The 17,040-nt window shown below is 43.1% G+C and overlaps 1 protein-coding gene across 2 annotated transcripts; it reads left to right on the top strand.

The window, feature by feature from the left end:
* Positions 1–4,288: 4,288 nt before the first annotated feature.
* On the top strand, positions 4,289–16,964 carry LOC119012158 (single-minded homolog 1-like). Of its 2 annotated transcripts, XM_037085700.1 has the most exons (12): positions 4,289–4,498; positions 5,393–5,861; positions 7,712–7,794; positions 7,909–7,998; positions 8,135–8,243; positions 8,419–8,504; positions 9,368–9,567; positions 9,683–9,789; positions 9,994–10,141; positions 13,267–13,423; positions 13,537–13,921; positions 14,363–16,964. In XM_037085700.1, exons 2-12 carry the CDS (start codon positions 5,687–5,689, stop codon positions 15,103–15,105), a joined length of 2,283 nt encoding a protein of 760 aa, XP_036941595.1. In that variant the 5' UTR covers positions 4,289–4,498; positions 5,393–5,686; the 3' UTR covers positions 15,106–16,964. The 2 variants fall into 2 exon arrangements, with proteins under 2 accessions (XP_036941595.1, XP_036941596.1); XM_037085701.1 differs by lacking the exons at positions 4,289–4,498; positions 5,393–5,861; positions 7,712–7,794 and having other exon boundaries at positions 8,139–8,243.
* Positions 16,965–17,040: the final 76 nt, after the last annotated feature.

The raw sequence follows: 17,040 nt of genomic DNA, 5'->3' as shown, positions 1-17,040 counted from the left end.
CAGATTTTATTTTTGCACGTTTTCATTATCGATGATCATTTTCTGAGGAATATTTTAATGTTTTCAGCGCTACAGAACAGCCTGCATTTTACAAAGAATTGAACCTTCGTCTGGAAGTTGTTGTTGTGTTTGGTTTGAAGTAGCGGCTGTTCCCATCCTCACGCCTGAACCACTGAATAGGTCGATTTGGCAGCAACAGGCAAACCGGACCCTCATCGTACCATCACAGTTTGGTTAGGTTTAGGCAGAACTACATGCTAAGTTTGGGAAAACTTCGCTATTTGGGTTTTTAAAAAAAAGCTACGTTATATGTGTAACTTCAGTTAAGGATGTTCACTGTAGAATCTGACGAGGGGCTTTACTCAAAAAACTCAAGGGAACCGATTATCTCAGAATTACAGAGTAAAGTAAACGTAATCATTTGAAGTTGCTGAAACGTATCTAATAGTCTACTGTGCTTGGTAATTCTGAGGTAATCGGTTTCCTGACTTTTTTAAAATGAAGTCAGTTTGTAGAATCAACAGTGCACCTACGTCATGTACGTAATAATGTTTCTCTTTATACGCTAAAAATATAAGCTAAACAGTTTTCACAACTTAGAAATGATGAAGTCTGCCTATAAAGGAAAGTAAATATGAGTCTTATTGAGCTGCTTTAACAGTTGACATATACTGTATGCTAGTTTTTCTGATGAGGACAGGCTGACTGCTCTAGTTGACACCAGCTCCTCTGGTGTAATCCAAGTCTCCGGAAGCCACGAGATCCCACACTGATTTATGATGATGTTATTTACACCCATTTGTAAAGATAAACTCACTGTAGCCGCTATGCTACAGATGAGTTCCACAGAAGCATCAGGGTGGAACTCGCCTGAGGTGGGTGCACCAGCTCCACCGTATGTCGAGGGTGTAAATAACGTCTTTTCAAACCAGTTGGAGATCTCGGGGCTTCGGTAGACTAGGGTTTGCTCCAGATGAGCTGTGTGGAGCCATTTTTTGTTTGTTTTTTTTACATTTTTACAATTGCAAAGAAGTCCCCATCTGCTTCAGTCTTTGAGAAGAACACTGTGACGTTGCTTTGCCATGAAGCTCCAGAAATGTCTTGGGGCTACAAACTTCTCATGACTTGCCATCAGCACGAGGGTGAGGACATCATGATTCAATTTTAATTTTTGGGGTGAACTGATCCTTTAAGTGCCTTGCTTGAGAAAACAAATGCCACTATGAGAGGTGACTGGAGGAAATGGTGCACGATGCGCCTCACTGAGCACCACCATCCTCTCACCTCCTTAATAACCTTCCCTTACCTGACCCCTCCCACTGGCTTTTTTTTTTTTTTTTTCATGCTGGAGAGAATTTCAGGCCCGGTTTCCCGCAGAGAAGCACGATTTGTGAAAACACAATGAAAATGGATGAGTCGGGTGAGTCCACGGTGGCGGGGAGGGTGGGGTTGGAAGGACAGAGAAGCGGGCCCCCCCATTGTGACTTCCTGTGGCGGGGGCATTAACAGGAAGTCGGGGCTGGGGGGAGAAGAGAACTTCCCGATCCCTGTCAGTCACTGCAGAGGGGGCGGCGGTGACAGGAGGCCGACTTAAGCCTGATGTGTGGGTGCAGAATCCCTTGAGAACATGAGAAGAGAAGGTTTGGAGCATCAAATGTGTCAGGAGAAAAAAAAAACATCAAGTATGTAATTCAAATTGAGTGAACAACGCACGGTGACCTTTGACCTGTGGACGGCCCATGTAGGAAGTCGGAAGTCAGTAGCCGTGCTTCCATAAAGCCCTTTTTATGCACATGTTGAAGAATATCGCATTCGAAATTTTATGGAAACGGCAAAATTCGCAAAAAGATTTGTAAGCTCACTTGAGGTATTTTTTTGTCTGTTGCGATTAGAGTCAATGCACAAAATGTTTGATGTAGACAGATTTACTGAACAACACTCCACCGTAGCAAACACTCAACAAACGTGACTGATCAGCTGTTTCCACTGTGTGCATTATAACCCTTGTGTTTCTTTGTCGTCTGCTGACAGCGTGCGATGTGGCTGCAGCTAGCCGACATGAGAGAAGAATTACAACAATGACGACCTCGCTCGTGGTTTGTTGACCTCTAGCCTCCACTCACCTCCGTATCCACGTAGCCTGCATCGCCTCATCCTCTGGCGAGATGACACTTTTACGTAGCCTAGCTCGCTCGCTCGCTCAAAACTGTTTCTGGAAACGCACCACATTTGCATGTCTTTTTTGTTTGTTTGTTTTTTGCCAAACTTTCAAAGATCCGTTTAAAATTCCCTTGACATTTTATGGAAACGTGGCAAGTGAGAGCCGCTGATGTGTGATAGGTCTGAGCTTGTGTGAACTCCCAAGACAGACAAACACAGCCCTCAGATGTGAAGGTGGCATGTTGTCTGCCTGGAAGGCGGGACCTCACACCAGTCAGCGTCCAGGGCAGCTTTTCTAATTGGCAATTTGGTGTTTTTATCTGCCAGAGATGAGAAAATAATGGAAAGGTATAGAGCCTGTAAGGCTAATATTGAGTCCAGTAAAAGCCATTGAAGATAGACAGTTATCTCAGCCCCTTCTCTGCACCCCCCCTTCACACACACACACACACACACACACACACACACACACACACACACACACACACACACACACACAAAAGCAAGGAGATCTCTGTTCCCAAGCAGCGGGAGAATCTCCAATTATGGCAGGATGCAGCATCAATTTGAGGGCTAATTATGTGCGTAATGAGCTCACCGTCATGCGTCCGCGCCCCCGTCCCCGCGCCCGCCGCTCTGCCCAGCCGCCCCCCTCCTCCTCCTCCTGCTCCTCCTCCTCCATCTGAGCGCCCGGTATCTAATTAAAAAACTACATGCGCCGCGGCGCTCTCATCTGATTCACACCATGGAAATTAATCCCACAGATAAACGCGTTTGACGGACACCAAACTATTGCATGAGCTCTGCTCGCGGCGCACTGCTCTCCCAGCCGGTTGTAAACTGTTTTGCATTTGGCTTTTTTTTTTTCTCTTAATAAAACATAGAATTAAAAAAAAAAAAGAAAAGAAAAGAAAAAAAAAAAAAAGAAAAAAATTGCCCAATGCAAAACGGCTGAACTGGAAATACAATCAAACCCGGTGGTTTAAACGTGCAGAAGATGAATACGTAATTACAAATGAAATACAAATCATTCAGCCTCTAGATTTTAATTTTCAAATTCTCAAATTTGAAGATTAATCCTACAGTGAAGATCGTGCACACCCGTCTCTGTTGTAAGAGCCTCCTGAGGGTTAAGAGTAATTCTCTTTATTTAAAAAAAAAAAAAAAAAAAGGGGGAAACCCATCACAAAATAAGTGGGGAAAAAAAATCTAATGTAAGCAACAAAACAAAAACAAAACAACAACAGGTGAGCAGGTCCATGCTGCTGGTCAGCGCGACTAAAGAGGCCCTACAGTATATATTACCAGTGCTGTCGTGCTGAAAAGGCGAAGCAGAGGATTTGAGGCCTATTTATTAGACAGCTAACAGCAGCAGCACCAGGGGAGCATTAACAGAGATATTTACCTTTCATTTATTTATTCATTCATTTATTTATTTATTTAGGCTTACTACTGGTGTGTTTGTGTTTTGTATGACTACAAACCTGCAGCTTGTATCTTTATCTCAGCAGATCAGAAATTGAATATTTGAATTAAAGCACTTCAGCTTGTAAATAATGAAAAAAAAAATGCTCGATTTATTTCGTGTTTCTGCGCGAGAATGAGAGAAACTGCACTTACTGTTGAATTTTCCATTAATGTACATTTTATATGAAGAGAAAAATCAGTTTTCACCTTGTTAAAACTATTTCAATCCATCTGTGAAAATAAAGGCGTGTATTCTTTTTGTTTTCCTATAACACAGGCATTTCTCGTTGCTCCTGGAACGATCACCAGTCGCAGCCTTTATTCAGCCGATTACCTGCAGAACATCCCGTCTCCATGCTACGTTATGCGGATTTTATTTATTTATTTGTTTATATATTCATTTATTTATCTCGGCTCGATCCGTGATCTCCACGCTAATGACAGAAACGCAACAAGATCACATGTAAGCTCACTTTCGGGCACGGCCGCGCATACCTTCCCCAACCCAGGTCGACGCCCACGCCGCGCGTCCAATCGCGGCGAGGCTTTCGGCGCTCCCGTCCAATCGGAGCGGGGCGGGCGCGCGGTGGGCGGGAACCCCCGAGCGGCTCCGGAGAGGGACGTTGAGATAGTTGAGGAGAGGAGGCTTGTTGGGCACGAATGCCACTCGTTGCGCGTCCTTATAATTTGGAGAGGTGTATGCAGCGCACGGCCCGATCGCCTTTCCAGGTGGAAAATCCAGGAGGAGCCCCGCGACCGAACTTAAACTGGGACGACTGGTGAACCCGGTTCAGGACAGGTGAAATTCCCAGCAGGCTGCCGCCGGCGAGGCCACGGGATCGATTCGGATGCGGGGGAAAATGCAGCGCGGGTAGGAAAACACTGCGAATGTATCTGTCTGAACCAATCCGTCAAACTTCAGCCGGATGCTAATCTTATCTTCTACCGTGATTATGATTATTACTATTTTTAAACGTCTTTAAAACGAGTGAGACAAATCAGTCAGCGAGGTGAGATCATGTCACGGTTTGAGGGATCGCTGTCGGATCAGATGACATTTCCTCAGCGCCGGTGATCTGCAGCGTGTCGCCTCCGAGGTCGTATCCGCCTCGTTTTTATCGCTCCGAGCAACAACAACAACAACAACAACAACAAAACTACAACACACATGATTACTTAACCTCTTTTGCGGAAGCTCGACTTGTGTTAGGATGAGTTATAAAGGCTGGAATGACTTAAGGTGGACACGTCTTGTCTTTTATTTTCTTTTTTTTTTTCTTTATTTCTGATCTATTATTATTATTTTTGTATTTGTTTTATAAAAGTACAAACACATTTAAAACATTGTGAGGTTTTTTTTGGCAATATTCTGGTTATTTTTGAGTTTATCAGCACATGTTTTATATATTCGATGAGGCAGGGGTGTTCTGTGCTGCTCTTATTGTTGTCATCTTGTTGAATTTCTCTTTTTTTATTTTGTGGTAATTGTCGTCCAGGTTTTACGTCATCTTTAATTAATTAGACTCTTGGTTGACGTGTTAATTGTTTCCCCATCTCACACACACACACACACACACACACACACACACACACACACACACACACAGCAGGCCCGCATCATGACTTCATCAGAAATATAACAATAACAGATGGTTACATCACGTCCGGTTTTGGCGCGAGGCCTCCGCAGATGGAAAAAATGAAATGGATATGACTGTAATGTTTTTGTTTTTCTTTCTTCTTCTTTTCTTTCCGTGTCTCGCAGGTCATGGATGAAATCTCGCGGCAGCATCGCGGAGGTGTGACTACAACCAGCTGAAGTGTCTCTCAGGAGGAGTACCGGGGATATTTTCTCTCACTTGGATTCGAGTGTTTGCGTTAAAACTCCAGATTTTTTCCCCCCCCTTTTTTTATTTGATTTTTTAAAATTATTTTTAAAGTTGGTATATATCTGCGATGAAAAGGAAGCAGGGCGGAGAGGAGTCGGTCCAGCTGTGCTGATTTGAATGAGCTCCGTCTCGGACCAGGAAAGGACGCAGAGAACTGAACCGGCGCCGACATGAAGGAGAAATCCAAAACGGCCGCAAGGACTAGACGGGAAAAGGAGAACAGTGAATTTTACGAGCTGGCCAAAATGTTGCCTTTACCGTCGGCCATCACGTCCCAGCTGGACAAAGCGTCCATCATACGGCTGACCACCAGCTACCTGAAGATGAGAATCGTTTTCCCTCAGGGTGAGCGACGACACGCCGCTGCCAGTCCGTCTCCTGTCTGCACTGGAGCTCAAATATATATATATATATATATATATATATATATATATATATATATATATATATATATATATATATATATATATACATATATATATATATATATATACATACTCAAAAATGTATTAAATATATATATTTTTTAGTATTTGCATGACGTCAAGGTCAGAGTCTCACAAAAACAAGGCAACATGTACTCTTAACTGAGCTCTAGTTTATAGGCATCATTAAAATATAGTAGTTAATGCTTTAAAAAATTCTTATATTTGTATTAATAATCCAATAAATACTGTAATTTATTTATAAACATTATTTGGAGACAGCTGATGTTTATAAACCTTCGCACTTAGATAATAGACGGTTTATAAAGCTTTGTATTGTTTGTTAACAGTGAAAATAACCAAGTTTAATTATAGCATTTATTCATATTGCTCGTGTTATCATGATTTAATGGTAACCATCGCTTTTCCATGTATTTATTTTTTTTTTAATTTATTTATTTATTTTTTTATCTTATTATAAATTTTGATCCATAACATGAGACCTCCCTTTGGCCCTGTAAACAATGCTGTGATGTTACTGAAGATTTAAAAATAATAATAATTAGAAATATTAAAGGAGCATTACAGTCGTTTTTGTCCATCGGTCTTGCGGGGAGTCATTACAGATGGATTATGATCGCTTTTAATTCCGCGCGTCCAGAGGAGACGGTCTCTCGCCACCAGCTTCAACAGCGCAGCTTCTCTCAGCAGGCTGCCTCCGACTGCGTGACTCAGAACAAGACGTCCCAATTATGTCTATAAATAAAAAAAAAGAAAAAAGAAAAGAAAGAAAGAAAGAAAGGGCCCTGCGCTTGTTTCTAATCACCTGGAGCCATGAGAGCAGGAGGACACACGCTCACACTCACACAGCCTGTCAGGAAAAAAAACGCAATAATGACGCCAAACCAGATTCATAAAACCCAGTTGTGTTCTCTGCCTTAACTCAAAAGTATAGACTATAGAATAAAATACATTAGCAGCCTTGTTTTTATTTACCAGGAAATATACTTTGTTTATTTTTTACCCCAGCTCCTTTTCTTTCTGCTTCCTCTCATCTGCTGGGTTTGATATTAAGCGACGCGTCCGACAGCGGAGACTTGTTTTCATTTTCATTTTTTGCAGCGGGGGAGACGGACACCTAATTTATTGATGATACCCGAGCTCCACGAGATTTCTGATGAGACCGAATGAATTTCAATGAGCAGCGCTGGCTCCTCGCTTTGTTCCACTTACACTGGAGATAAAAAAAAAAAAAAAAAAAAAAGATAATAAAAAAAAAAATAAATTAAAGAAGGGGGAAAAAAAAACAGCCAGTGGGGCCCGAGCTGGAGGGACGTATTCGACCGGATATGTGCGAACAAAATAATAATAATAAAAAATAATAATCATCATCATCACCACAATAACTCCTGAGGCATCACCGGTAATTAAAATATAATCCACATGTGTGATTTATGTCCTCCCTCCAGGCAGAAGTGATGTGCTGTTGTGGAGGAGGCGACTTGTGAACAGCAGCACAATGTGGATGCTTTAACACTAAATGGGCCTTTTTAACAGGCACGCCTCTGGCTCTAAGTGTGTGTGTGTGTGTGTGTGTGTGTGTGTGTGTGTGTGTGTTACTCAGAGCCATGCCTCTCTCACTGTAGGCTTAACACAGTAATAACAACCGCAACAACAACAATTATTATATAATTGTGGTATCGTATTCTTTTAATGTAAGACGCGCTTTAATTATGTCGTCGCACACTCACGTCGCTTCCGTCTGTGCAGGTTTGGGTGAAGCGTGGGGTCACGCAAGTCGAACAAGGTCTCTGGACAATGTTGGAAGAGAGCTGGGAGCTCATCTGCTGCAGGTAGATGAATTATTATTATTATTATTATTATTATTATTATTATTATTATTATTATTATTATTATTGTATCGACATGTTTTGAGGTAACTGTGCGCCCTGTCGTTTTCTTCTCAGACGCTGGACGGATTCATCTTCGTCGTGGCTCCTGACGGGAAGATCATGTACATTTCAGAGACAGCGTCGGTCCATTTGGGACTGTCTCAGGTCCGCCCTTACAACCACATTCATTTACTTAAATTGCTCTTATATTTCTCACACTGTAAAGATGATCTAATACAAAGACCGGATGAGAAAACCCCCGCCGTCCTTCGCTGTTAATTACCTGAGTTATTCTCAACAGGTAGAGTTGACCGGGAACAGCATTTATGAGTACGTCCATCCCGCCGACCACGACGAGATGACAGCCGTCCTGACGCCTCATCAGCCCTATCACTCACATTTCGTCCAAGGTAGCGTAAATAAATACATCCTTCCACGAATACACACCGTCCATTTGCAATTCAATTGCAGTTTTCTATGCCTACAGCCAGCAGGTGGTTTAGACACACGCACACACATATATGTGTTATTTATTTTATTATTTTTAGTAAACTCTTATTTTGAAAAATGTTCTTCCTGCTGCAGAATATGAAATGGAGCGCTCTTTCTTCTTGCGGATGAAATGTGTGCTGGCAAAAAGGAACGCAGGCCTCACCAGCGGCGGATACAAGGTGGGCAGTGAGGCTGATATGATATATGACTCATTAACTATTTATCCGTTAGCAAAATAATTATTTGCAATAAAATAATTAATGGAATAATTGAGATACTTTTTTTTGTCAGATGGTTAAACTTAAAAAAAAAAAGTCAAAATGTTATATCCTAGATATTTGTCTTGTTTAAAGGTGCATTCTGTAGTTTTGGGGAAGAAAAGATCTTCAATGAATAATTAAAACACACACACACACACACACACACACACACACACACACACACACACACACACTTTGTTTTCATGACTGAACAATATGAATAAACAAATGGACCTTAAAGGACAACAACATTTCTTACTGTTTTACTTTGGTTTACATGTGGCGGACCCTGCCACCTTTCCAGCTTCAAACAGTGTTCTGTGGACCTTATTTTCCACTGAGAACAGCTTGTTCATTCAATTTGGGGAAAAATACCTATTTTTGAGGTTGTAATATTACCTAATTTACACTGTAAATATTAGAGCCTGACTTTCTGTTTCAAAACTACATACTGCCCCTTTAATATCAGACAAAATCACAGAGATAGAAACATTTCAGTGAGATTTTGGGAAGTGTTACCTTTTTTACTCACAGGAACAAACAGGAAACACCTTGAATTAACTGTTTATTTAAACTAATTTTTGAAATGTCATATTTTTACAGTGTATTTAAAAAATATATACTTTCTATCCACAAATAAATAATATAGGCTAGGAAGAAAATCTATACCCTTACCTATATCTCTGGTCAGTAGCATATACAACATGCAGTATGCTTCTTACACGTCAGTCAATCAACTAGACTTGTTTTTATTTCTCTCTGTCTGCCTGTCTCCACCACAGGTGATCCACTGCAGTGGCTACCTGAAGATCCGTCAGTACAGTTTGGACATGTCTCCCTTCGAGGGCTGCTACCAGAACGTGGGCTTGGTGGCCGTGGGTCACTCTCTGCCGCCCAGCGCCGTGACCGAGATCAAACTGCACAGCAACATGTTCATGTTCAGAGCCAGCCTGGACATGAAGCTCATCTTCCTGGACTCCAGGTATCGAAGGGAAAACCACTAGAGCTAAAATCGTCGCCGTTTAGAACACGAGCGGGGAATTACTCCCGCATTATTCTGCATATATCCCCGACACAATTTGTTAATTCCTCTCCAGGGTGGCCGAGCTGACAGGCTACGAGCCCCAGGACCTGATAGAGAAAACCTTGTACCATCACGTCCACAGCTGTGACATCTTCCACCTCCGCTGTGCGCACCACCTCCGTGAGTCACAAGCCTGCTCTCCATTATGCTCTAACAACAGGCTCTCTGACCTGCTTTTGTCAGACAGTAACTGCAGAGGCAACCTGCCGGAGCCGCCACGTGCAGATAATCACACATGTCGCACACACACAAACACGCATGTTGTTAATGATTTTGCTCTGTCTTCTGTCTGACTCTTTTTTTTTTTTTTTCAATCTTCTCCAGTGCTGGTAAAAGGCCAAGTCACCACTAAGTATTATCGTTTCCTGGCGAAGCACGGCGGCTGGGTCTGGGTCCAGAGCTACGCCACAATCGTCCACAACAGCCGGTCGTCAAGACCTCACTGCATAGTCAGCGTCAATTACGTCCTCACGTGAGTCTCACTAGACAACCAAATCCCCCCCCAACCCAAAAAAAGTCAGAGAGAAACGTTCCTCAAGAGAAACACATTTAAGTACTGAAAGTTATATCACATCATCGAGATGTTTGTTAATGGAAAAGGCCTCACTCATGGTTGGAATCTTTCATTTGTAATTATGAATCATCCATTTTCAGATATTAAGTTGTTGCACTGATTGCATTCTGGACCGAAATCCCTAAAATGACAGCCACATAAACAAAGTAACACGAGGTTTCTACAGGGCTAAAAGCAGCTGCATTTGTAATGGTGTTTGCAGAGAGAGAGCAGCGCTGAATATTTAACCAGATTAAGTAAAATCATATCGTACACTCTTGTGATCCGTGCTCGAAGCTCAGTCTATGATACGATGGCTCTTTGTCTCTCGGAGAAATCCTCCTCTTTATCCCTCTGTAGCCTCTCTGTACAAATCCGCCAAACACTGCGGCTGCAGGGCTCAGGCAGTTGTGTGTTATGAGAGCACAAAGCACACTAAGGCCCCTCTGAGACAGCAAGACAAACACCAGGGTTCAACCCCATCAAAAAACCTCTACTGTCACCATCGATCGGCAGCCTAAGGAAAGCAAAATCGATCAAACGGTGAACTAGGAATCAATAGCTATCTCATAGCTGTGGCACATGTTGGATTTTTTTCCTCGTTAGGTTCGGTTGATCCACACGTCGCTTTATCTGTTTGTGTGTGTGTGTGTGTGTGTGTGTGTGTGTGTGTGTGTGTCCTTCCACGTGTGCCTGTGTGAGTCTCCGTACGTGCGCGTGTGCGTGTGGCTGCACTCTAGCTATCGATCCCTCCGATGCAGCGAGGAAAAAACAAAGCAACTACATTAAAATGACAGCGAATCTCCAAACGCGTAATTAGCTCCTACTCAAAAGTATCCAAGGAAGAAAAAAAAAAAGAAAAAGAAAAAGCAGCTCCCACTTGGCATGAGCACAAAAAATAAATAAAATAACATTAAAAAAAAAACCAAACAGCAATTCAATCACCTTGCCCCGACCAGCGTTTTAACCCAACACAAATCCATTAATAAATCATGGTTGGAGGTTGCTGGTGGCGCATTTCAGACACGAGGTGCTCTGACATTGACCCTGAGGTGGAATTCGGCTAACACAGCTGAGTTTGCACAAAGGCCCAGCATTATTGGCTCAGACATAAGTCAGCCAGGGTACAGATAGGATGCAGAACCAGCCACCGCAACTATACCTGCGAGAGCAAATAGCACTCGCACTGTGTACCGGCTATCCAAACACAGCCTTTCCCCTAAGGTGCTGTACATAAAGAACGGGTCATATTTAGAGTCATATTAAAGAGGCTGGCTGCGCGGGGTCAGGGATGGGCCACGGGGTTTAAAATGCCAGGCAGCTGCTATTACATACTGTTGATGTGATAAGTTAAGAATAGGCTCGTGTTTGCTGAACACTTGACACAGGAGCCTTTTCCCTCCCTCGATAGTGACACTTGGACCGAGTTCAGCCACAGGACAGTGGGTTAAAATGTCGGAGAAGGTGCACCGGCTGCGCGCACGTATGAAATTAAAAGGACACATGTTTTACTCGGGGAAAATTATTGGTTTATAGGATGCACGAAGAGGGCGATCAGCGCAGAGATGCGTGTCTGTGTGTGTGCACGGTTACGTCGTCATCCTGCAGGGCTCTGGCAAAGATTGTGCGCCGGAAAAAGAATGATTAACTTTCTTCACGGTGTCTGTTGTTTTTCTCAGAAGCTGCGTGGCGTAATCTCTCGGACTTATCTTAAATGTTGTTTTCACTTCTCATAGACCTCACATCATTCATGGCATTAAGAGTGTGTTTGTAAAATACAGTGAGTCTGTGTAGATATCTATATTCAATATTGGCCAAGACGTCTGCAGCAGACTAATTACTGATTATGTCACCTGGTGCAACACCACCACCGAGACGGTATGAGGGAGAAAGGAGGGTTTGGGGAATGCTAGCCTCAAGGTTTCAGAAGCTCGGGAAGTGAAAAACAACAATTCAGATTGCCCTTTAGCAAGGCACTCAACCATTGACGCTAGACAGTTTGTAAAACCAAATGAAAATAAAACTAAATCGAGATTCATTCTACAGTGTCGGGACTAGCCATACGATGTCAGCATGCCAACAATACCAATGATGACCCTTAGCAGCTCATTTCTTTCATCAAGATCTTGTATCTTCTTTCACACTGGGCAAAAAAAAATGACTCTGCATTAGTCAGAGTGGTTTGTCAGCAACAGTCGATCAGACACGCTAATTTCCACCCGGTCCAGCGCAATGACGTGACGCGCTATGATGTGCGTTGAAATCACCAACGCTTGCTTGGTACTTTTTCATCAGTTTCTTTTCAAGCAGCGCCCGAACATTGTCAGAGTTTGACAGAAAGCCAGAAGTAAAATGTACCAAAAAGCTGTCACCTTGTTATAGCGCCCTCCGTGTCCCCGCCAGCTGCCTGATCGGTACCAATTATGTGCAGCTCCGAGAAAGAAGCAAGATGTCTCACTTCTCTCTAGCTTCCATCGTCAACCCCAGGAAAACAATGTGTCTAGTTCAAAATGTGACTGATTTAGACTTTTCCCAAACAACTGTTTACCGTTCTCTGATTTGCCGGTGCATTTGCGATGACGAACCAGGGTTAAAAAAACCTGTATATTCACGCTAATTTTGGCATAAAGGTAGTATTTGTTCATCAAGTTAGCATGCTTATGTTAGCTAATTAGTTGTAATCACAAAGTGCAGCTGATGGAAATGTTGTTGGTTTTGCAAGTTTTTGGTCAGAAACCAAGTAGACGCAACATTTTTATGGACGTACCAAGACTTTTGACTTTCTAGGGGAGGTAAAAAGTGAGAATATCACCAAAGTTTGTACATTTCACTCAAATAAGCCATGGTCAACCTAATGGTAGTAGAAGAAAAGTCAGGGTAATCCATTTTAACTTGTTCTAGATGATTAAGTCTGGACCAAAATGGGGGACAGAATGGAGTGACAGAATGACTGACACTGTCACACCTAAAATGCTAACGTGTCTAAAAAGTCACAACCTGGATAAGTATGAGGTAAAACTTTAATTTCATCCTCATGTCAACAGGGATACTGAATATAAGGGAATGCAGCTGTCCTTGGACCAAATGAGCCCCACCAAGCCAGCCTTCCCCTACGCTGACAGTCACAGCGAAGACAGGAAGAGCACCAAGTCACGTCTGACACAGGCGAAGGCCAAAGCCAGAGTGTCACCCTACCCACAGGTAATAAACAGCCTGTTTGACGAGCTAAATCAAGAAAGGCGTCAGCGGCAGGCGTGAACGTTGGACAGATGTTCGCAAACTCTCAGAACTGTGATTTTCTTCTTTTGTGTCAGTTTTCAGCGTTCAATCCAGAGCGTTCGGAGTCAGACCAAGACAGCCAATGGGGAGGCAGTCCGCTGACAGACTCTGCCTCTCCTCAGCTGCTGGATCCCGGCGAGGCCGCCGAGGCATCGTGTGCCTACAGACTGTATCCAGACTCAGGCTCCCTGTGCTACGGCCTGGGTTTATCAGAAGACGATCTTGCCCATGCACAAACACATCCTCACACCACCACCTGTGACCGCGTGCGATGCCAGAGCGGCCGCTACTTTCTAGGAACCCCCCAGTCGGGGAGAGAGGTGTGGTGGGACGCTACGCGCTCTGTGCTGTCGCTGCCGAAATCGTCCGTGGAGAACAGCGAGGGCTACGAAATCACTTCCTACCACGGAGCCATTCACGGTGAGGTGTTAGGGTTGAGACCACAACCATCTGTCTCTGAAAATAGCTCTGGCCTAGCTTCTCCTGGTAGCTGTTTTCCAAATGTTATTATGGGACATGCTAAGTTGTTTACGCCATCTCTTGCCAGTGTGCCGATTGCTACCATCTGTTCAAAAATTGCCTGCAATTGAAAGCCAAGTTATTTCACATTTCACGTCCTCAAACAGGGAAACAACCCCCACTGTGCTTCTGCCAAGACATTCAGTCTAACAGACCACCAGTCTATGTGTGTTTAAAGCAGGATTTCACAGTTTTTAAGCTACACAGGCAACTCATGCCTTTAGGAACTGGCACTTCAGATACACGAGAAAAGAACGAGGATACAGATCATGTTACTTATTAACAAAATGTGATTCACTGACTCCACTGTTTTGAAATGTGACCATTGAACCCTCCTTACAGGTCGGGGTCACTGGGATGAAGACAGTGTCGTGAGTTCACCTGATGGAGGCGGGTCCACCAGTGATTCAGGTGAGCGTTACCACGGCGACCACTTTCGGGCAACCCCTCGAGAGCCCAGCAAGATGGAGACACTGATCCGAGCCACACAGCAGATGATCAAAGAGGAAGAGAGCCGTCTGCAGCAGCACAAGGCACCGCTGGAGGTGTCGGGACTCGCCAAGGCTCACAGCCCCTGCTTCAGCTCCTCGCTACCCCACCACTCCCAGATCACCATGCCCAGCGTGGTGTGCCGCGGCCCCGGAGCCCCCAACATCGACCTCTCCTCTGACCGCCTCCATCACCGGGACGCCGTCAAAGCGCTCGGCCCGCACGACAACGACGAGAACACGACCAGCCCGGCATCTCTGTCTCGTCTCAGCAGCCCCAGCTCGGATGGGATCCCCAGGTCAGGCCTCTCCCTCACCAAAGACTACATGCAGACGGATCTGTCCCCCCACCCTCCGCAGCCCCAAGGGAGCCCGCTGATCTATCCAGCCCAGGAGAGGCAGCCCCTGGAAAGGCAAGCGGCCTATGCTTTGACTGGGTACTCCCTGGAGCACCTGTACGACCCGGAGAACCTGCGGAGTTACTCGGGCCTGGCCTGCGGAGGGGTCCAGTACGACGTGGCATCCCATGTGAGGATGCAGGCCGAGCAGATGCAGGGACACAAGGCCACCTCAGTCATCATAACCAACGGGAGCTGACGATATCTGGTGCAGATAGGTCCTGTTCTCGTGAAGAGGATGTTGCAGTAAGGTGGTGCTTTGTGCACATGCAGACACTGAACCAGGTGCTTGAAACAAACGGCTGGACAATTAAAAAAAATAAAAGAATATAAGGTACCTGCACTGGGTTGGTTAGCCTTGGTGGCTAACTCAGAGCAGTTGTGTTTTTCAGCTGTTGTATCAAACCATTCTCTCATCTCTGTCATCCAGGGATGATATGAACGAGTGTTCGAGAGCTCACCTTCGGTATGCCACTTCACAGGGTGGAGGTTTGCTCCAGTGTTATTTTAAAAGGCGGTGAACTGAATTTTCCCTGCCCCGCAAAGGCAACATTGTAGTCCTGAGTCTGGTTAAACATCAAGCCATCGTTTCTGTTTCCAAACGTCTCACACACCACTGGCCACGCGAGTTAATCTTTTCCGGACACGATTTCCAAAGGCAGTCAGAAAACGCGTTGTTCCATTGCCCCTTCACCTGAAGAAAGTCCACCACACAGAGCATAATGTTTGACACATGAGGCGCAGCGTGGGAAAGACAAGCGCTCCCCTCTCGTTCGATGTCGATGTTTCCTGGTATTTATTTGTCAGTGGGCTGTTTTACTGTACACGTCATTTTCTTTCTGTCCGAGTAGAATCTTTTTTTTTTTTTTTTTCTGGTCACAAAAAGTTATAGCTGTGGTGTTCTGATTACACCGACATTAGATTTAAAAAAAAATTAAAAAGTTAAAAAAAATAATGAAGTGGAAAAAACAGAAAGAAAGAAATGCTTCTGATATTCTGATATGTAAAGGTGTAAAATATGCAGGTCAACTTGAAACTGTTTTAATTGTATGTGAAATGCCCTCACTCCAGGTGCAAAGTGAGATTACGAAACCAACACATTTGTAATCTCCCCGCGCTATCTAAATATAGGCATTGTATGTATTGACTTACAGTTGTGGCTAAAAGCGATATTGTTTACATATCAGAGTATCATTTTTCCTGTTTTTACCTCACCTGACCGCTACCCCAACCTGTTAGCATATGTAGAGTATGCTTTTAAAATCCTGCTGCTCATGCAATTGTTCTCAAAGGAAACCATTTGTTTTCTGTTTCGTTTTGTCATGACAGCCGAAAGAGTTAAAAAGAATTGATACAAACTTATCTAAAAAAAAAAGAAAAAAAAAAAGAAAAAAGTATGTTGAATGTCTTTTGTTTTTCTTATTTAATTTATGATGTAAATATCACCACACAATGAACTTTTGGATAAGAAGTTACAAGATTATTTATTCATTGGTTTAAAAAAAAAAAGTCTCTTAAATCTGAATACAGTTGCAAACAAGTAACTTTTGTCTCCGTTGATTTTGTCATTCAGTGTTATTTGTGAAAGCGAAACACACACAAGGCTGCTGCCTCAGAAAAATGTGGATTTGTGTGGATGATCATCAACAATCAAGAAAGGTCTGTACAACACATTTTGAGATGTAAGGATCTGAATATACACTTGCATATAAATTGTAAATACAAAGTTAATTAGTTAGTTTTCATTTCCTATAGTCATTTCTAACATTTAGCCCATCCTGAACCGAACAACAAGACAGTTAGCTCTTTATGAGATATGATGTATAAACAAATGTATGTAAAGAGGCTACAGCAGATTTTAGAAGTTAATGTCAATGTATTTTTATGAGTTTGATATTGATTGATATTATAATATAATATTGATAATAACGATCATTAATAAATGGCAAAATTATATTTACTTTCAGGTAATAGTCAGTTAGTGTTTATGTGAATTGTTAAAAACCACTGTGCAGATGGCCGTTATATTGTAACTAATTTTAATTAATCATGACAAAAGTTTGATAATGATTTATGATAAAATCTGTTGTTTATTCACAGTGAAATAACTATACATTAATTTTTAATTAATTAT

This window comes from Acanthopagrus latus, chromosome 22 (assembly GCF_904848185.1).
Source record: "Acanthopagrus latus isolate v.2019 chromosome 22, fAcaLat1.1, whole genome shotgun sequence".
NCBI lineage: Eukaryota > Metazoa > Chordata > Actinopteri > Spariformes > Sparidae > Acanthopagrus > Acanthopagrus latus.
The sequence above is the reverse complement of the archived record's forward strand: the minus strand, read 5'-3'. Positions and strand labels throughout refer to the sequence as shown.

What these genes read in the sequence shown, in the direction of transcription:
- LOC119012158 (XM_037085700.1), top strand. Translation starts at nt 5,687, where the DNA reads ATGAAGGAGAAATCCAAAACGGCCGCAAGGACTAGACGGGAAAAGGAG. An exon ending in AGCGTCAATTACGTCCTCAC is followed by an intron (nt 10,142 to 13,266) that starts GTGAGTCTCACT and finishes TCATGTCAACAG; the next exon opens with GGATACTGAATATAAGGGAA. An exon ending in CTACCACGGAGCCATTCACG is followed by an intron (nt 13,922 to 14,362) that starts GTGAGGTGTTAG and finishes CCCTCCTTACAG; the next exon opens with GTCGGGGTCACTGGGATGAA.